Source organism: Urocampus carinirostris, chromosome 9 (genome assembly GCF_059441175.1).
Source record: "Urocampus carinirostris isolate Australia breed hairy pipefish chromosome 9, RoL_Ucar_1.0, whole genome shotgun sequence".
In the NCBI taxonomy this organism is placed as follows: Eukaryota; Metazoa; Chordata; class Actinopteri; order Syngnathiformes; family Syngnathidae; genus Urocampus; species Urocampus carinirostris.
Window position 1 is genome coordinate 10,202,197 of NC_142357.1, and position 22,201 is coordinate 10,224,397.

The 22,201-nt window shown below is 38.1% G+C and overlaps 1 protein-coding gene across 1 annotated transcript; it reads left to right on the plus strand.

Moving 5' to 3' along the window:
- Window positions 1–3,880: 3,880 nt before the first annotated feature.
- LOC148359283 (matrix-remodeling-associated protein 5) lies at window positions 3,881–20,542 on the plus strand. The gene is made up of 16 exons (XM_088344335.1): window positions 3,881–3,988; window positions 4,377–4,513; window positions 8,744–8,873; window positions 9,394–9,632; window positions 9,907–10,058; window positions 12,120–14,390; window positions 14,466–14,686; window positions 14,836–15,088; window positions 15,168–15,305; window positions 15,444–15,962; window positions 16,051–16,222; window positions 16,412–16,669; window positions 16,738–16,864; window positions 17,888–17,968; window positions 18,121–19,267; window positions 19,344–20,542. Exons 1-16 carry the CDS (start codon window positions 3,902–3,904, stop codon window positions 19,895–19,897), a joined length of 6,486 nt encoding a protein of 2,161 aa, XP_088200461.1. The 5' UTR covers window positions 3,881–3,901; the 3' UTR covers window positions 19,898–20,542.
- The last annotated feature ends 1,659 nt before the right edge of the window (window positions 20,543–22,201 follow it).

Genomic DNA, 22,201 nt, shown 5'->3' on the forward strand with positions numbered 1-22,201 from the left:
CGATTTAACCCTTTTTGAGCTGCTTTGATCGTTCGATCCTTTTTGTTTAAGTCATCTCATTATATTGGTGAGGACAAAATAATGATGGCTCGATATCGGTTGGAAGCTGTTACCTCAGTAGTTTATGGCAAATCTCTGCCTTTCAGCACGTATTGCTGAAAAAACTCTAGAGGGCTTGGCGTGTAATGCCTGGAAATTACAGCTGAATTAATTTGGCATCATACTGTCCGCTGCCAAGGGAACTTTAACATAGCAAGCACGCAGCTAAATGTATGATTCAAATCAATTAAGCAGCAAAACCATGGAAAAGGCGAACCGTGTCATAGTGAGGGATCACTGTACTAAACCATTTAGTCATCATCCATATTGGAGATCAATAACAATACTGCGTAAATCCCCTAAAAATTAACCCCCCCAAAAACTAGTCATAAAAGATCTGAATCTATGCATAATATTTGGCCCTAATTTTGCATGAAATTAATAGCTTTTTTTTTGTAAAACGTTGACTGAAGGAAGTGATTTCTGTATCGGCCAATGTCACAAGTACTTCTATCTTATGATAAGGCTATTATCCGCTCTGATAACGATACTAGGTGTATGAGAGATATTATATAGGGATACCAATAAAATCAGGATGCAGCTGTTCACTACCTGACTTCTTTTGTTGAGCGTAATGAATTTTTTTCACCTTTTTTGAAAGTCATGGACGTTAAACCTCTGTTTTAACCGGGCTGAATAAAACAGATCACATCTGTGGAAATTCTCATTTGTTTTGCAAGCAAGTGGAAATATTTTTCGTGAGAAACAATGTCTGAGATTGCCAGAGTTGGCAAAACAACTAGCCGGAAGCAAAAGAAAGAAAAATGGGGGGAAAAAAAATCAGAAAATAATACCCTAATCCTTCCAGCAGACTGATGTGGGGAGAGGAAGGGGAGTTTTGGGGAGGCGAAGGAAAGGAGCGTAGGTGTAGGAGGAGATGGAGAAGTGAGGAAGCATTCCTGTCTGAGCGCAGAAAACGGGACCAGAAAGGAGGGAGGACGCTAATGTGAAATCCAGATGCTTTTAGGACCAACAGAGGGTCAAACCAATCCAAAATCACTCACTGAGCTCCATCCCTTCTTGTGTTCTCGCTTGTTTTCCTCAGACTTCCACAAAGTAGCAGACATCAATTGGATATTTTATTTCAAGTCAAAGCTCTGGAATATTCTTTTTGCCACTCTTAATTTCATACAACTATTTTGTATGATGAAGGCATTTCTAGGTGAGTATATGGAAAGTTTTTGAAATCAACTCTCAAATTATTTTCTACTTATGGAGAGACATTCAGCATGTTTTAGATTTTTCCAATACAAGGTTTAAAGCAGACTGGAAGTGACATGCTAGAAACCGCAGTTTACCACTTAACAATATTTATTCAGAAATATGCCATCAACAGTTTTCATATATGACAAATATTTGATCAAATGACATTTATAGATACCAGGTTTCACACGTTGCTTGAAATCCTTAAAAATGATTGAGGTAATGTTGTGTTTCAAAGGATTGAAAAGAAATGAATTTTGGGTGTTGTGCTTGTAAATGCTTAAAATTATTGCCATGTTTCTCACCAAGTCTGCTCTCTTGTGGCTTCAATTTGCCATTACATTTATTCTTACTCGAGATTACTTATAGCTGGCATTAGTTTGTACGGTTTGTCGTATGAAGTGTGTCCTATGAAGCGTCATCGCCTCCTACGAGTCGCACCCTAGAGGACAAGTGCATGTAACACAATTTCCAATTATGGAAATGTGTTACGGGCCATGTAAAAAAAAGTGTTTGGTCAATTTTACCTTTCTGAAACTAAAAATGTTAGCTACATATTAACGTAATTTTTACCCAACACCTATTTGGGAAAGGAGATTTGTCTCAAAAGCAAATATATCTGTAATTTACGCAAGATCTAAAAATCATATGTCTCAAGAAACGTGCACACAAGATTAAAAATTGCACATTTAAATCTCTGACATACCTGTGTCTCTGTAAAATACATGATTCACACAAACCAGATTTTTTCGTTTAATAATACTGGAAATTTTGGAAAATTGGCTTGAAAGTCCTTTAAAAGTGCTTGACTTCGGACGTGAAAAAGTTGTATGAACCCAGAGATACCTTCTCCGTTGAATCTCTGATGCTACATGTGTAGCACTTTGACAGCAAGGTGCACTGTACAGGAATGTACAATAACAATGCAAGCCTTCTCATCAAACAGGTTATTGCGAAAGATTTTATATTTTTTCGTCCCTTCTTCAACAAGAACCAGAACTCCTTCTCGAAAATTCCCTAAAACATAAGTTTCTTCCCACACTTATTTACCATTCAAGGTCAAGGCAATCATTATGTCCCAAAGATTGGAATACTTATTTGCAATAAAGAGATGGTTTATTTTGGTGATTAAAAACTGACATCTGGTGCAAACTCAGGAGAATCCACTATATTTTTGCTTATCATATTCCTTTTTACATCAATGTTGCCTTATTCCTTGATCACTTTTCATCCCCTTCGCAAACTGGCAACATGGACTAAGGTTTCTGTTTTTACAGTCTTCCGTTACTTCCGTCCTCTTTCAATGTCTCAAGAGAAACTGGAAAAGTCATCAGTGAAGAAGACCACGTAGAACTTTAGCTTTGTCCCAGGAAGACAATTCCAGACCACATTGTGGTAAAGACCAGTTAAATTATTATGCTGTTTATTGATGGCTGCACTGAACAAGGATGCCCTCATTAGAAAAATATTCTAAGGGACAGAGTTACATCTTTCAAATATATTTTTACTTGTGCTCATTTGATTGGGGGGGCAAGAAGGCAAAACGGTATATATATTGTAGCATTTTAAAAAAACATTATTCTCTTACCTTTACATAATTCGGTAATCCTCCATTATGAAAAAAAGACCATGCAACGAGGAAAAACATTTTCGGGATGGCTTGACTTTCTGTTAGCTTGCTTATATTATCACTAATTCTATTGTATTGGGCTGAGATGTGCACCAAATCAGAATCCTTGGTTTCACTACCGCCCTCTGCTATGAGGCAAGAGAACTGGGCGCCTCACTCTGCATCTGTAGATGCTCAGTACAGTAGTATGTCTCATATTAATTGTATTAAACATTTTCATGGATATTTGGGAAATGCAACCATTTCATAATAGAACATTTAAAAATTGTTAAGTTAAATGACAGATAACCTTTATATTTATAAAATTAGAATTTAATATATTTATTATTTTATGATTTCAGGAAAGGCTGTGGGTCACTTGCCTCTCCTGATTGCACACCACTTCTCTGAGTTAAAGCTTTGAAGCTTTAACTAAGAGGACTTGACATTAGAATAAAAAGTAAAATAAAGGTGTTTTTTGGAGGTTTTTAATTTTTTAATTGTATTATTTTTGTTGTAATTTGTACTTTTTAATCGCAAATCTAAGTACTTGCTTCCCTTCTACTTACACTGAAAAGTAAAGATCAACTGACCTTTTTTTCTTGTTTCGCTAGATTTTTCGTTTATCTTATCGAGAAGAAAATGAGAAAAAAAATGAAATTAACACTGTTATCAGTATATTTTGAGCAACATTATCAGATAATTATCTTTGTTTGAAGTTTTTTTAACCTATTTTGCTAAATGCATTCAGTTTTAAACATTTTTCTAATTTCACTATAAGTTTAACTTATTTTGTACTTAAAGATTGTTTTGAATTTAAAACGATTAAACCTCCCCAGCCCCCCCCCCAAAAAAAAACAAAAAAACAAAAACAAATAGTATTCAATATATTTGTTAGAACGAACAGCAAATTGAAAAAAAATGCATTTAATTCTATTCCTTGCTTTCTTTAGGTCCATTTATGGCGTGAGTATCCTCAGAGAACCAGTCATGGTGTCTGGGTGGTATACTAAGATCTTCTGCAGATCAGCTGCATTGTGCTTTCCCTTTATCCTCTCCACACTACTCTGGGTAGTGGTAAGTATAATAATAATATAATAATAATTTCCTTGTATTGTCATTCTGTGTAACAATGTACACAGAACGAAATGTCGATTGCATCTGACCCGATGCAGCCGCAGCCAAGAGAGGGCGCCGCCGACCACTTTTTAAGTCTTAGGAATGACTCGGCCGGGGCGCGAACCCGAACCTCCCAGTCTCAAAGCGGGTGTGATATTTAAATGGTTGAAATAGTAAACTTATGTGCCAGAGATTGCTGAGAAGTTGTGAAGATATATGCTGTTCTGTCGCTTGTTTTTCATCATTTAACCTTCTTTTTGCCTATTGCTTCTCTGTCGTTGTATTATAAAAGGTTTGCTTTATATGATTTTGGGGTGTTAAGGCTTTTATGTCTCTGCTATTGTAGATTTCCACTGCAAATGCTGAACTTCCATGTCCACGAACTTGCAGCTGTCCAAGTGGAAAAGATGTTCACTGTACATTCAGGCATCTCACAGCTGTTCCAAAAACCTTTTCTAAGGACACAGAAAGACTCAACCTGGGGTAGGATTTTTGAATTGCATCTTTGAAAAATACAAACTATTCTACTGCAGTTTTTTTCCAAACCACAGCACTCTACAGGCAATACTTTAGAATCGGAAATGACTCATATAGCAAATCCGTCCATCCATTCATTATCTGCACCGCTTATTCTCACTTAGGGTCGCTGGCCATATAGCAAAAAGTCAGTCCATTTGTGATCTGGTGGTTTGATGTAAACCTCTTTGAATAATTGTGTCTTGTCTTGAACCGTATGATCATAAAATATTGTCTACCCTATATAAATCTTTTGCCATTTCCCTTGGCAAAAGAGGAATCAGAAAAACCTATACATCCAACCTATAATAAATTGCTCACATAATAAAACAACCTTTTATTTGCCATCCAGGAGCTAAAGGTTTAGTACCATTGTGTGCTTCAAATCAGGCTCTGACATGGAAAAAAGCTCCTAATCACTTCCATGTGATCAGCGAATGAAGGTTTCAACGAAATGGTCTCATAAAATAGTACAGCCACTGTTACTGGTAGGATCACGTTATAGGCCATTACCAGGTTTTGTTTTTATTCATTTGGCAGGCTGTAGTGGAAGTTGTAGTTTGGTTTGTGGCAGTGATGACATTTGTGCAAAGAAAACGAAAGACAACAAGTACATGCTGTTTAGCCATTAGGTAGGCTGCTCACTCCTATGCGGAGGCTAAATCATTCATACTTTATGATCAAATGCTAAAAGTCCAGCCACTGCAGTAGGATCTACGGGAGAAAATATATTTAGCTTAAGATAGAAAGTCATTAAGGTCATAATAACAGATGTGGTATAAGGTCATAATAACAGATGTGGTATAGTGATAAAATGAACTTGAGTAGAAAATGCAATAATTGAAATGAAATGGGGGCGTTGCTGAGTTGATATGTCTGATAAGCACATGGTCTTTTTTGCCAGCTCAATTTCCTTCAACAGATGTAACTTCACCAAACCCAGTGCCTATCCTCTGAAGAAAAGTAAAGGAGGAATGAGAATGAAATTAGCATAGGCAAAATGTTAGCCACAGAAACCAGTATTATCTGAATAATCAAATAGGATTATTCTCCCAAATCATGGTAAGCGATGGTAGAGTTGAACATGCAAAAAAAAAGAAAACCCACATTATAATCAAATAGGGTGTATCCACTTTAGGTCATTCAGAGCTAACACTCTAGAAGGTTTGCATTGGATTGGTTAAGGCGGCTTTCAAACATGGTGTTTGTTCATCAACTAGACACTGGCATACACCTCACATAGGATTGCATCAGATACAAATTGTACTTCCATTTCAAGAGTCATGCACTGCAGAAAGAAAATAACACACAACGAAAAAATAGGCCCCATACAATATCGACCAATGTTTCACAAGGAAGCATTGCTGAAGCTTCCCTCAGGTTGCATTTGAACATAAACAAGTAAATAACTCTTACTAAGAGGAGAAGAGGATAGTTTGATGTTTTTCATTTGTGTTGCTCATGTGTTTACTTGATACAAAGTACGATCTACACGCATATGGAGAACACATCGGCAAAGCAGATATTTAGAGGGAGAACAACCTTCAGGGAATGACATAATGGACTTTCAAAGCACCAGACCACCCATGTAGTTCAAACGCACAACTTTGGCTTTTTCCGTGGGTTTTATTTAAGTTAGTATCGTTTTCTTTAGAATTATTATATTTTGAGTTTTTTTAGAGAAATACTCAATTTAATAAATGCATACCTTGGTGTTTGTTATCTCATTGAATAATGAGCGACAACTAGAATAAAAAAACATCTACAAATAACTGAATATTTATATGGTAAAGTGAGACAATAATTACGTGAGCAACATTACAGTCTGTTATGGGTTATGTTTGTCAATGCTATAAAAAATAGAAAGGTGACAAGTTGCAGTTGCCAGAGATATTTACTGTTTCTCTGCCAGAAGTGAATTGAACCAGCCATTTTTTAAATGTACTGTCTGGTTATCACTGAACAACATTTGATCAAATGTTTGAAACTTCAATGTATTCACTAAATTAAAAATAATTATATACAGCAAAGGTCAAATGGACCCTATTGTGCATTTTTTCTAGACAACTAAAGAGATTTGACACTTCCATTCTATACATGTTGGTTTGTAAATGTATCAAATTGCATAATGGGTGTTTGTTTGGAATTCAATATAAAGATGCATATGTTTTGATTGGTTCTTCCTTGCTTTTCTAGTGCAAACAAGAAGTTAAATTAAAAACAACAATGCATTTAGTCTTTATAAACAGAACTAATGCAAGTGCTTATTTTCGAATAGAAGTAGTAGAAGGTCAGTATTATGTAAGACGTGGAGTCGTGTCAAACATTCTCAAAAATTTGAAAGGTTAGTATAACATCCTAATATTTGTTGCATCTTTAAACACTAAGTGATGTACTTCCTCTTTCTAGAATCAGTCCATTTGCAACTTTCTTTAGACTGGCACACTGTACACTTTAAATAATATGTTCCTAAGATAATGTTAGATATTGCAATTTGTGTTGCCAAGGGACCAAGACTTAAAACACATATCTCAAACTATGTAGACATTATTGCTAATAATAAAAGGTAAACATTAAAAATATAGTAATTAAGTACTGTGGCCTATTGACATTTTAAGCTTTCAAAATTGGTCTTTTATGCTAACAATTTGAACTACACTAAAACAGAAATGTTATTTGCTTGTCTTATTTGGGCCTAAATAAGAAAAAAACATTAAAGCTCAATTCCATTCCTCCCTCTCCCACTCAATTCTACTCCTTAGGGCCAGGTCACACAGCCGTTTGCGTCTGTATCGCGGCTGAATCACGAGCAGAAATTTCTGCCCGTGAAGCAGACGCTGTTGCCGGCGTTGAGATCGCGATACAGACGAGATACAGCCGGGCTTTACACGCGGCAAGAAATTCACACGCGGTTGGCCGCGCGAAAAAGTTTATCGCTGCTCAAAACTTTAGACCACGGGTAACCGCGGGCGGCACACGTGGTACACACGCGGATATGACGCGGTACAGACGCGGAACGACGTGCTACGGCCGCGGCCTGGGCGTGGTTACACGCGGGTAGGACGCGAAATTTTAGCGGGTAATCGCGGGTGGAGCACGGTCATAGCACGTTTGTTCTGCGTCTGTATCGCGGCTGAATCACGTGAATTAGCATGTGTAACGCGTGTGACGGTCAAACCCCTTTCTCCGCGTATATTCAGCGCGATTTGCCGAGCACACGTCAGTTGTGCTCGAGACGTCAAGGGGTGAACATAGATCCCCGTGACCTCGTCTTAATCCATTTTTATTTCTTGAAATTTCTTTTCATTTCATAACAAGAAAATAAAATAAAAATGAAAAACTATTACAATAATAACATATTGGCTTCTTCTTCGGTGCCATAGCTTGAAATCTTGATCTTCACGGGACTGTGTCTTGAGCGGTTATGATTTCTACAGCCCGGCTCGGCAGCTTTTATACCCGTGGTCCACACGCGGAAAGGACGTGGAACTGACGCGATGAGGAAGCGGAACAGCCGCCGGCGTCTGTTTCGCGGGCATACCACGGATGAACAGCGGGTTGGCCAATTTTGCGCATTGTCCACCGCGAGCAACAGCGTCTGCTTCACGGGCAGAAATTTCTGGCCGTGATTCAGCCGCGATACAGACGCAAATGGCTGTGTGACCGGGCCCTTACTCCACGATGAGAGTAAGAAAGTCCCAACCCTCCTGAAACCGTAATATAAGGTGGAAGAGTGACACAAGAGTGACACAATCCCCCTCCAGGATAGTTAAATGACACACTTGATTTAGGCATACGATTTTCAATAACTTGTTGGGCAAGCGAATTACTCTTAAAAAGATGTATTTATTGGAATGTGCTAAAAGCTTGAAAATACTTTGCAGTTTCTTCAATACCTCGTTGTTTTTAAAGTGCTGCCATAATTATATTCTTAAAGATCTTTCAAACATGCTGGAGCTGCTTTTAAGTGTATTACTTAAAAGTTGATTTAAAGCAGAATGAGGCTAAATATCTGAAATATATTTTATTTCCTATACATGTGTAGTAATAAACATAAAGTTATAGACTCCAATCTTCTATTTATATTGCCCAACCTCTATGCCTATACACATTTTTCTGTGTAAAACAAAACAATCGATTTACAACACACATACTCTGAAGCAGACTTTGTTTTGCTGTGTTTTTTTTTATTTACAGATATAATAGCTTAACTGAGGTGAAGGCATTAGACTTGAGGTCTCTACGGAAACTGGAAATGCTCTTGATGCATGGTAACGACATAAACACAATCCATCCAGGAGCTTTCTACAGCTTGCGCTCACTACAGGTAGCGTGTACATGAATATGAAACATCATTAGAGGTAACATCCGACTTCTAGCCAGCTCAACTTAAGTCAATTTGTATTTACGAACACAGCCAGAAGATGCTCGTTGCTTTCCAATTCAATACCCGGCACTGCAGCACGCAGCAGCCTTGCAACACGTACAATAATTTTGGCAGCCAACCGGCACACTACACTCAGTAAAGTCTCTAAATACAGGTTTGGTAGCAGATATCACAATTTTAATGGATTTTGGAGTAGTTGCTTTTACCAGATATCAAAGTCGGATATGACCTGATACTCATATCATAATTAACTTAAAGTAAGACACTATGTACTGTATGTGTCTATAACTACTAATGAGAAACTACGTTTATGAATCGGTACATTGTTGCAACCAAATACTATTATAATGCTGAATTAACGCTCAATTTATTTAACTAGTCAACTATTAATTCATATAGTGAGTTTGCCTTGAGATGAAACCCTATATAAATGAATTTACACAAATCTTTTTCTTTACAGATATTGAAACTGAGCTATAACAAACTAACAACGGTAACCCCAGGAATGTTTGAGGGGCTAGTGAGTCTGGTCCGGCTGCATCTAGACCATAACCTCATCAGTTTTATCGAGCCATATTCTTTTTCGGGTTTGATGTCCCTCAAACTACTACAACTGGAGGGGAATCTTCTTAAAGACATCCATCCTCATACCTTCATTACAGTGTCAATATTAGGCAACTTTTGGGCTTCTGGACTCAAGTAAGTCAGCAAACATGCACAAGCTTTATTGTTGTGATAACAACAGTATTGTAAAACAAATCTCAAGGAAATAAATGTCTCTTAAGTAATATTAAGTTAAAAATACTGATCTAGACTACACTACATATTGGCCTAAAATTAAACACAACATACTGTATGTGTAACAAAAAAGTGTTACCTTAAACTTGTTCTTTAGAGCATTTCTCCAGGCTTTCAGCTTGGCCACTATAAAAACCTATGCTCATTGATTGCACTTTCGTTATTTTTGTCTCAGACACTTACACCTTTCAGATAATATGTTGGAACAACTACCAGCTACTGTACTCAACACATCTCCCAGACTGGAAAGTCTCTCACTTCATGGTAACCCCTGGACGTGTGATTGTCAACTTCACTGGTTGGTACAGTGGAGCTCTACACATGATGGTATTATAATAAGGCTATGCATTACTCTCATTGTCATACTAAAGTATATTTTCTAACAGGTTATGTTCCTATATTTTTTGATTGAACACAATGCCATTGACATGTAATCTTGTCATTTACATTTTTTAAGCGGGATGAGTGGTGGAACGTAGGATTAGATTCAACTGTAAATTTTAACCTTCAAAAAAAATAAATTGCGGCACAATTACTAATAGTTGGCCCTGCATTTGCCTGGAAACCAGTCTATAGCCCAATGTCAGCTGGGATGGGCTCCATCACCCTTGCAACCCTCTTGAATAGGCATGTAAAACATACTGGAGGATTTAATGTGGCCCGCCATAAATTTCTGAGAATGACAAAAAAAACCAGGGGTCTAAGTTATTTCTATCAAAATCAAAACGAAAAATCTGACATCAATGGAAATTAAAATAACAAGGCAACTAGCCGTATCTGTTACAGAAAAAGATACCCTGTTAATTATTTCACATCTTCTTTTAAAAAAATACAATTACTAGCAATAATGTATGTTGTACCCAACATTCAATAAGTGTGTTGTTGAATGTTTTTGTTAAATGTATATTTTGGTGACAAGCATGCAGGCTTAATAGTTTATTTTCACCGATTTTCACAAAATCCAGCATGAAAACCAAACACTAAAAAAAACCTCTTATCAGAATACACATTAGCCTCAAAGAAAACAACTAAAACAAAGTGAGCGGAACATGTGTTAAAAAGATGTCTCTGATGGGGCAGATTTACGCTGTTAAACTGATAGCAAGTCTTCTATTCCCACTGAGTGTGGGTGTAAAAACGTGCTATTAGTAAGAGTAACATTGGGACTCGGTTTGGCTTGTTTCGGACTGGCAACTATCCAAATATGGACCCTGCTTTTGCCTACAGTACACAGATTTGTTCACCCAAAATCAAGAGACACTTCATATATTTTGCTGCAGAATTAAAGCAGGAATCTCTATTTTGATCTGAAAGAACATTCCAACCCCTAACATTTGGGGTTTGACTATGGTTAACAACCGTTTTTGAAAATTTGAATTGTTATTTATTTAGAAGTAAAAACACATTCTCCATATTTAATAGTAAAGGAATAGTGTCCCATGGTACAGTTAGTCAAAAAATAATCTGCAGAAAAACATTGGAGATGATGAACAACAGGGCTCTTTACATGACAGTTTACAGTAATGTTGACAGGTACACCCTACTCTGTGACCAACTTTATCCAAGTGTATGGCGCTATTGAATTAAATCAATTTATTGATTGATGTGCTCTTGCTTTTGTGGGAACAATTCACTGAAGACAACAAACCAATTTGGATATTTTGGGTGTGAGAATACATAAAGCAGCATCGTACAAATACATTGATACGGTGGCCCATCTTGGCAGATAGAACACATTTCGCTGGGTGATTACACGTTTTCGGCAGACTTTTTATCACAATTCCTCCTAAAATCCACTGTTTGAGGTTGCTGTGTGATGGGTTCAAGCTAAAGGTTTATAGGAGACCCTTCCACTAAACAGATGTGTTGTTTACTGTTCAGGCTGTCAATGTACTGCATTAGCTTCAAATATAAAATAGAGTGAAATACAAATAAATTGAGGCATATAATTTTTTTTCTTTAACACACAAGTAACATCCGACATACGACCAAGATTCGTCCTGACCAACCAGTCATACATAAAATTTTATGTAAGTAAGCCCATTTGGGCTATATACTGAATCTGGGTTCTTTATTGTCATGAGGTCATTAGGGAGATAAACTAATATTTATTGATGTGCTTTAAATTTTTAGGGAGTAGATAAGTGCTTTACAAGTGAAAACCTAAATGCTGACTGTAAGATGAAAATCAGGATCCTGAGACAGCATTACCAATCGGTTTAAGACACGCTATTTATATTGTTGATTGCATGTCAAAGTTCAGAATTTTGATATGTAACAACAAAGCTTTTTGTTTCCTCAATGTTCATGACAAAAACCGTTAAAACATTTGTTTAGCTTTCAAAAAGCGCTGCTCTGGTGATATTTCTCTTGTCTTCCTTTTCACAGGAATAATTAAGTGCAAAAAGGAACGTGAAACAAGCACAACAGAGGTTTGTCCGCAGTGTTTCTCTCCTCAACCTCTGAACGGGACACTATGGCTTGGATTAAGAGAACATCAGCTTACCTGTGAACGACCTGTGCTTCGCTCTGCCCTCAAACTGTGGGACAACCCCGTGTGGGCTGAATCTGACACAGAGCCAGACCTCCCATATACCCGTGACTTTGAAAATCCTCTAGGCCACCTAAGCTTTGTTCTCTCTGATAGCCATGGAAATAATGCCCATGTGGACTGTGATATGCGTCACCCAGAAGACGGTTCTCAGATAACTTGGACAGTGAATCCTCGCTCATTCGAAGGGGTATCTGTAAATTTATCATTAGCTACTGTCCTGGAGTGTGAGATTGACCGGGATAAGTTACAAAATCTTTGGCAACTGGTCGCATATTACTATGAAAGTCCTGCTATCTTCGAAAGAGGTGAAGAAAGAGCTAACACCAGCAGAGCTACTTATCAATATGCCCAAGTTGCAAATGAGAATTCCCCTTATTTTACAGACTTAAAAGGTTATTTGGTGGCTGAACCAGCATGGCTACTTCAGCACAGAGTCACTTTAAGGCTTAACAGACAACAAACAACAACCAAAAAACTGATCATGGATTTTACAACAGTGATCACCGAAATAATCAACAGCCACAGAAGGCAGCAAGATGATAGTGACATGCACTCCTCTTGGGGAATGATTCACCGTGGGACTACATTTAGAGTCAATACTGCTCTGGAAGGGTCGAAAGTTCACTTAAAATGCAGTGTTGTCACGTCGCAGCAGGAGGTGAAAGTGGAGTGGATGCTTCCAGATTTGTCAATTGTGGATGGTTTAACAGATAACGTAAAAATTGATAATAATGGAGATCTGATCATCATGAATTCTTCACAATCAGACTCTGGCCTTTATCACTGTATGATCAAAACAAAAGCTGGGGTGGATTTGATGTCGTTAAGGCTTACTATTAAAGAACGCTTGCCAAGCCCCACGGCTTTTAATGGCCAGAAAATTGTGGTTAGAAAAGGCAGTTCTATTTCCCTCCCATGTGAGGTGACATCAGCACAACCAAGTCAAACTACATGGTACATGCCTGCAAACAAAATACTTCTTCCCACTCAAAAGACAAGAACGGCAGCAGTGCTGGAAAATGGTACTTTGGTGGTAAAAGGGCTGACAGAGAAAGATTCAGGAGAATACAGTTGTTTGGCCTCAAATCTCTATGGAGTTGATATGCTGTCACACATATTGGAAGTAACAGGGAAAGAGGTGACTGATGATTCTGAAGTACAGACAGAAACAGATCAGCAAATTTTAAACACTGACACGGAAGAAGGTTCTGCAGGGGGTTACCAAGAAATGTCTCACCCTTTTGTGACACACGGTCCTACAAGTGAAAACCAACAAAGGAATACTGATTTGTTTACCAACGAAACCCAAAAAGATTTAAAACGAAAACCGACCATTGTTGTGAAGACATTGGATTCAAATTACTGGGCAAAAGTTTTGGCTAAAGCAAACGCTAAATTACCCATTGCCGGGGCCCCAGAGTGGTCATCACCATATTCTACCACTGTAATTGCCCCATCTGGTTTGTACAAGACCGCAACAACTTTTTCACCCTACGCAACTATTGACAATGTTGCGGTTACAACTATTTCGATTGAAAGAATAGAGCAAACAGAAAAAGAAATCCAACTCAAAACTTCACAAGCACCATTTGCCAGAGGTACAGAGCCATCCCTTCAAATTGTTAGTGAGTTTACCGAAAAAAATAGTGCTGTAAAAAAATCAGAAAACCAGCAATTTGGCAAGAAGTGGTTTGTTCCTGGTCGCCCAAACCAAAGAAGGCCATCTTTTCGACGGAGAAAACCACCCCTTAAAAGACTTCATCCTCACCTCAGATCATTTATTCATTCTACTCTTTCCCCATCAACAGTCACCAATATTACAACAACTTTTTACCCTGAAACTCGGCCACCAGTTCAGGATCTTGTAACTCGTTTCACAGACAGAGACACCAGACTAAAGACTTCTTCAGACACAGGGGTTTTACCTCATCCTCATACAACTATTGCTCCAAATCAACAAAACAGAAATACAAACAAGCTAGTGGATGTGGATCTCAGTAGAATACCGCACCCTCCTCACCATCTCCCTACTTCGCCGAACCATCATAACTATACAGTATATTCTCCTTGGAAAAAGAAACAGTCATTTCTACCTCCCAGCCAAGGTAGATAAATAATGGATGAGATTATTGAAATAGTCTTGTGCAAACAGAATTTGTTTAGGAATTTTTCTTTTCCAGGTACTGTGCCTACACATGAAACTGGGCTTTCCCCACACAGACGGGCTCAAACCCCATTTAGCACCAACCGACCAGAGATCACAGATGAAAAAGTGAAACCCACAGTCCCCATTATCAAACCAACAACAAAGGATTTTTCACATCATAGCAACCCTTTTGATGCTGCATTACAATTCAAAGATCAACTGTTATTATCGAAGTTAAGGAATAGATATAGACAGGTACATTTGTTATTGATTGTTTGTAACAAAAATATTTTGGCACATTTCGCACAGTACTACAATAATTTGCAGTTATAATGTGTGATGATGCACGAATTTAAGATAAAACGGTATGTTTGTCAATCGTCCACCTGTTACATCTCTTGCAGGCGTACATTGATCGTCTATCGCAACTTGGAAAGATAGTAACACCCAAACCTCGCATGAGCTACAACAATCCAAAGAACCCTATTAATCCCAGTGCCATACCTTTTACCAGAAATTACCCACACAGACCATCAATACCGAAACCTTCATCTGTGCGACCCCCTTCAAACTTTGGCAAACCGACAACACCTTCCGTCCCTGCTTTTATTCCCACAACAAACTCTCTCCATCTGACCATCTCAACATTACAGCAAGGTATGCAAGGATAATTTCAAAACATTTTATTCTTAAATACTGCATATTAATTAATTTAAGTTGACAATGATGTTGTTAGGTGCTGGTGGGGTCAAATCTCGTATTACTACAGCGAACAGAGCCAGTGTGTCTGTTCTGGCAGAGGGTGACGTTGTTCTACATTGCAAAGCATCGGGGAAACCTGAACCAAGCATATCCTGGACAAAGGTATCTACAGGTAAAATGTTCCAAGGATAAAGGAATAATTCTACCAACATGTTCTTTGAAGTTTTACCTCTCAGCTTTTGAATCCACCAAGACTTCCATGGTTGTGACTAAATCAGTGAACCATTTTCCCTTTTTTTGTTGTTTTCAGGGGCCACCATTTCAGCCAACTCCAAGCATGGTTCCCGATTTGAAGTCTTTAAAAATGGAACTTTTGTTATTAAAACAGTCCAGCTACAGGACAGAGGCCAGTACCTCTGCACTGCACAAAATAGGTTTGGATCAGATCGAATGGTTATCACCTTAGCAGTTCAGACTGAGGCTCCTAAGATCAAGCCACCCAGGTCCACTGACATAACAAATTATCTTGGGAAAAGAGTGACACTTGATTGTCTTGCTTCTGGAAAACCCCCTGCTCAAATTTCTTGGATTCTACCAGATGGGACATTTGTTCGGGAAATTGGGACCGTCCATACTCCCAGCTCCCAAATGTCGCTGCTCGAAAATGGAACGCTACAAATGCAGTCAACCAATTTCTCCAGCAAAGGAGACTATAAATGTATTGCAAGTAATGCAGCTGGTGCAGATACAGTTACTTATCATCTTCATGTTGCAGCTTTGCCTCCAAGCATCAATGAAGCAACAAGTGACACTGTGATTATTCCAGCAGGTATGTGATCAAATACCACATATCCCTAAAGTTGTATCCAGATCAAAAACACACTCAAAAAATTTATTAACTAATTATATCCACCCAGGAAGGAATGTATATGTTCACTGCTCCTCGAAGGGTGAACCATTGCCCACTTTGAGGTGGACAATAGCATCGGGAGTCTATGTTAAACCATCACAGTTTCTGGGAAATAAGCTCTTCGTATTCCCCAATGGTACACTTTACTTCAAGAATGTCTCACCGGCTGATGCAGGGAGGTACACATCTTTCAAAGTACAAACTGTACGGACTGTATTCCAAACATGAGATGGTCGCTGTATTCCTAGGATGTTATGCATATAAATATTTAAATATTTTATTACTTATTATTGTTATTTTATTATTATTTTGTAATTTAGAATTCAATGGCATTTTTAAAATTACAAAAGTAATTGTTTCTCACACAGGTACGAGTGTTTGGCCACAAACACTGTGGGTATTGCAAAAAGAACTGTGCATCTTGAAGTGCGGGCAGATCCTTCCTCGAACGTCCATCCTCTTCCTCTCCCTCCAACTCATCATCATCATGCAGTGCCATCCCGCCAGCACTCAATCTCAGCAATGTATGGTTCTGCTGTGTATTTACACTGTCCAGAGTCAAGCGGATCTCCTAGGGGAACCATCTGGCAACTGCCCTCTAAAACTATCGTAGAGCATCACTACAGGTAGGAATACTCCTCAAAATGATATTTTATACAGTACGAATTAAGTCATTTCTATTTTCTGCCTCCAGTCCAGAGAGACCAGTCAAAGTGTTCCAAAATGGCACTCTAAGGATACTTCAGCTAACAGAGCTAGATGGTGGAAATTATCGGTGCTTCTTTCAGCGACCTAATGGAGAGGATATGGAGGTCTTTCGGGTAGGATTAGTCTGGACATAATATTTAAACAAAAACCTACAAAACATCCAGTGTCTTTTACATGCTTGCATTTTTATTTTACTCTTCAACCTCCCTAACAATAGATTGTTGGATGGGCGACCGATATTTAAAACACAGCATTTTGTGTTTGTAGAATATAAGTTATGAAGCAGTTGTCACCTGATCTATCTTTTGCTGACAGTGGCCATTTTGAAGTTGATATCAAAGAATTTTGACAGACTTGTTGCTCACAGTTCAGCTCATGACTTGTCATGACTCTGCTCCAGAAAGACATTAACCATAATTGGTTGTGCCCAATACACACTTTATGCAAATAGATTGGGAAATTTGACTTTAAAGCCATTGGCTGCAGAACACAAATGGGCAGTCTTCTGCACACTTGAAGCCATTTCAGCTGTGCAATGTGACTTCGCGTTGTCCAGATCACAGGTTGTTGGATTATGTGACTATTCAAGATAGTGACTAACAGAGTCAGATGTCTTAGTGATTACTTAGACAAGCACAAATTTACTACTATGCCGAAGGAAAAGACAAATGTGGGCTGTGTCTCGTAAAATCTGGTGTAAGAAATCGATTTTTAGACAGCAGTGCCAGGGCACTTTTGACATAACTATAACAATCCATCTGAAGAAAATAGGGCCGGATTGCAATACAGACTTGAGAAGTTGTGTTTTTCTGCTGTCATTAGTGGTTGCCACTGTATATGACCAACATTAATTTGTTTTTCAGTGCTCCTTGACGATTAAAGGGAACTAGGGCGCAACGCCAGGTGTATTAAGCCCTGGGCAAAATAGATATCAAAGGTCTTTGACACATCTTTCAAAATGGCCATCTCTGGAAAAGGATAAAACAGGGGATTTTTGCTTCCAAAGTAATATTCAAAAAACATATAAAAATGTGTTGTTGGGAAATCTTAGGAGAGGCTTCTATTTTAAAGAGGTGGCAGTACACAAAATAAAGAAAAATGTAGAGCTTTTCACTATTTACCTAATTCTGTGTTAGGTGGACGTCTTGATGACGCCGCCTAGAATTGAACAAGTGAGAACAAAACAACCAAGAGTCAACTTTGGTGAAAAAGTCCAGGTATGAATAACAAGCAATATTGTGGTTTAAAAATAAAACTTACCATACAGATTAATTAATTTAATCTGCCATTGTTTGAAATATACAGTGAATTAACTGTCATTAAATAAGTTTTACTGTGATTATTATTTTGTTGTGTTTTGTTTCTTTAGGTGGATTGTGTAGCAACAGGGCTCCCTAACCCAGAAGTCTCATGGAGTCTACCTGATGGAACGCTAATCAACAATGCGCTACAGTCTGATGACAGCGGCTATGTCAAACATCGCTATGTTATTTTTAACAATGGAACCTTACTGCTCCACCAGATGGACAAAAAAGATGAGGGTGACTACACTTGTCATGCGAAGAATAAACTGGGAAAGGATGAAAGAAAAGTCAGTGTTAAAGTTGGCCCAAATGCCCCAAGAATTAGTTTCAAATTCCAAACCCTGGTCACAGTGAAATATGGGGCATCAGCTCGTCTGAGCTGTCAAGCCACAGGTGAACCCGCACCAAAAATCTTTTGGATCTCACCTAGGAATGATTTAGTTCCAATGTCATCAGAAAAATTTGAGATCATGGAAGATGGTATGTTAGTGGTGAAGAGGGTAACACTGAGTGATGAAGGGAAATATGCCTGTGTGGCACGAAATTCTGCTGGCGATGACATCAAAAATATGATTCTTGGAGTCGAATTTAGTGAGCCGTTTATCAATGGCAATAAAGGGAAAAACGCCCAAAAAGTAGTAGGCATTTCTTACCAAACTGTGTTATTAGATTGCTTGGCTGAAGGGAAACCTGAGCCAAGCACTTGGTGGGTTACACCATCCGGCCAATCGCTCCAACTCTCCCACCTCAGTGGTCGCTTCCAAGTGCATAAAAACGGAAGTTTGGAAGTAAGAGGCGTGAGAAAAACAGATGAAGGAAGATACAGTTGTCTGGCCAAAAATAACCTAGGTGAAGCATCCCTCATGATTGAATTAGAAGTGGCACCAATAGCACAAAAACCAAGTTTTGCTGTTCCAAATATTGAATTCCTATCAATACAACAAAACGGTGGTAAATTAAATCTGCTGTGCAATGCCCGTGGAAAACCAAACCCAGAGTATTTATGGGTACTCCCAAATGGGAGTCTTCTGATGCCTGGCGTTAGACTTCAACGCTTCACCCACTTTCACAACAATGGAACTTTGCGTATCACTCAGCTGTCTACAAGCGATAAAGGAGTTTACAGGTGTCTAGCAAAGAATGTGGCAGGTCAAGCAGAGAAGCGTTATGCTTTAGAAGCAGGAAGGAAGCCAGTAATCCGAGGATCAGCAGGTACACCTTTTTTTCTTCCAAATAATTATTTAGGGCAAAAATCTTGTTGCAATACTGTTGTGTTTTTATTTTTCAGGCGGAATACAGATAACCTATGGCCAAACTCTCAATTTACATTGTACTGTGGATAGCTGGCCACAGGCATCCATCTCATGGACCCTTCCCAACGGTTTCACTTTGGATAAACCTCAATCAATCGGTCGAATTACATTTTTTGCCAATGGGACCCTCCAGATGCGACAGATCGCAACTTTTGACAAAGGGACCTACATTTGCAAAGCATCAAACTCTTTTGGCACATCATTATTGTCGTACCCTGTTAAAGTAATGGTCTACCCACCACGGATCACAACTACTCTGCCTTCCATCACCAGAGTGAATCGGGGATCACCTGTTAAATTAAACTGTGCGGCTGCAGGTGTACCCATGCCAGAAATCTCATGGACTTTACCCGGCCGTACTACGCTGTTCCCACACAACCGCTACATAGTTCAAGGAGGGATCCACATGACAGAGGAGGGGAGTTTGGTCATACAGAATCCAGTGCTCATGAACTCTGGCATATTCAAATGCAATGCTAAAAATGCTCTCGGAACTGATTTCAAATCCACATATCTACAAGTGATCTGAGGTTAACATGTTTATTGTTATGGGACAATCTAGTTAGGAAACATAACCATTAGTGAAAAGACAACAACATGTAACAAATAAAATTATTGGTGTCCACTAGATTCGAATATACATTCCACAGGCATCAAGGGTTTTTACACCTAAATTGGCATTTTGACTCACCAGGGCAGTTTTTTTTCATTCTTGCAACATAATGTAGCATTGTGTCAGTTTTTTCTTCAATAATTTTAACGTTTCATTTGAGGGCTATAATATAACCATAAATACATTTTGCTATAATAAGAATCCCATTCGATGATATAAATACAGGAACAATTATCACTTGTCATGTAAATAACAAGGTATAAAAATATAAAGTACAAGGAGTTCAGATATGACTTCCCTGACTTTAATCAATGGTTGGCTTCTTGTAGGCTGGCTATTCACAACTGTTCAGTGTTGTATTTGTGGATTGCCACTCTCCCCATGATTCACTGGAGTTCTAAAGCTTTTGAAATGGCAATATGAACATTTCTAGACTCAAAGTTTATGATTAATGTATATTAATCTTTTCTCGAATGTCTTAAAAAAATGTTTGTTGTATATTTTCAGAACAGCATGAAGAGTTAAATTTTTGTGTAAAATAAAATCACTGTTCAGTTATATCGTGTGTATACCTGGGTTCCCGTTGTCTTACATTTGTATTTTTTTGCATAATGTCTTCAAACATTAAAGTTTCAAAACAATGTAAGAATATGATTTGGAGTATCATTTCTAAATGCCAATATTACTCTAGGAGAAAATGAAATATTTTGTATTCTGTTCAATTTTAACAATTTACAGTAAAACAGAGCGATAGTTGTGTGTCCAGTGCAATATGCATGTTTCAAATATCTAATATATTTTAAATAGACAGCATGGTTGATGACCAGTTAGCTCTTCTACCTCATAGTCCAGAGGTCATTGGTTCAATTCTAGCTACTGGCCTCTGTGTGGAGTTTGCCTGTCTCTGTGAGTGGGTTTTGTGAGTGGGTTTTCTCAGGCATTCTGGTTTCCTCCCACGTCTCAAAAACATGCACGGCACGTTGATTAGCAGGTCCAAAATGTCCCTTGGTATAAATGCGAGTGTGAATGGTTGACTGGCAACCAAGCCTCTGTCCACTGCCCTTAAGTCAGCTGGGATGGGCTCAAGCAGCCCTCCAAGAACAAGTGACTGGAAAAAAAACAAATTAACTAATTATATTTTAGTTTGTAATGACCCTTTTACAGTGCATAATTTTGATTAGATAAACTTCAATGAAGCATAATGTAGTTTTTCAAATAAAAGATTCTGTGATTGTGATTCTAGAACATTAGCCGTACCATAGATTGTTTACCAACCCTCAAAATTCCTAGGGACTCTTGGACCGTAAGAGATTTATCCTGGGCCCAGCTGAAAACAAAGGCAGTTTGTTAGAGTGCTTTTGTTTCGTTTCCTATATTCGCCCGACTTGTCAATGTTGTATTATATCAAATTACGATACCTTAAAAGATAAAAAAAACAGCGTTATTCCATAATTTTTGCATAGACATAAATATCAATTAATCAGAATTCCAAAGAAGTCCGGATGCTGTGTATGCTGTCAATAAATCCAGAATAACCCCTTTAAACGTACAGTGTATTGAGTTGATACCGCTACAAGGAAAATAAAGTGTGTCAAAAAAATGATAAAACATTAAACAAATACTGATTTGTTCGAAAATTCACCTTCGAAACAAATCGACAAAAATAGCTAAAAACTGTGAACAAGGGGCCTGATTGGAGATTAAAAAAAAATACAATTCCCTGCAAATGTGTATTGGATATTCTAGTCCACAGGTGTGAAACTCATTTTAGCCAGCTAGGTAGAAAAAAACACTCTTTCGGGGGCCAAACTGGTAAATGAATGGCATTAAAAAGTGTGCCATAGTGGTAGGCCTGGAGATATTTTGAAGGCACAACATTAAATTATGATTCAGGGGTGAATATGACCGATTATGAACATTTTTAAATTTTATAATCTTTCATCCAGGTGCTTACTGATCATTTCCAATCACTGGGGATAGAAAGCGTACTTTAGAGATATCCACGAATCACACGTAAGAGTAATTTTCTAAAATGGAAGTCTGTGACTTCTATTTTAGATGGTTGGTTCCTCAAATTTTCTGTGGTTGATAAACCGTAGTCCACAATTACAGCTACTGTGGGTTGTTTAATTTGAGAGGAGCACCAGGTTTAATTATTCATTATTTGTTTTTATTTTTTATGTATTTATGTATTTATTTATTTATTTATTTATTTATTTA

Coding starts and splice junctions, on each gene's coding strand:
- LOC148359283 (XM_088344335.1), top strand. CDS start 3,902: ATGGTGTCTGGGTGGTATACTAAGATCTTCTGCAGATCAGCTGCATTG. Junction 9,633..9,906: donor TTTTGGGCTTCTGGACTCAA/GTAAGTCAGCAA, acceptor TTTTTGTCTCAG/ACACTTACACCTTTCAGATA. Junction 15,963..16,050: donor CACTGTGATTATTCCAGCAG/GTATGTGATCAA, acceptor ATATCCACCCAG/GAAGGAATGTATATGTTCAC.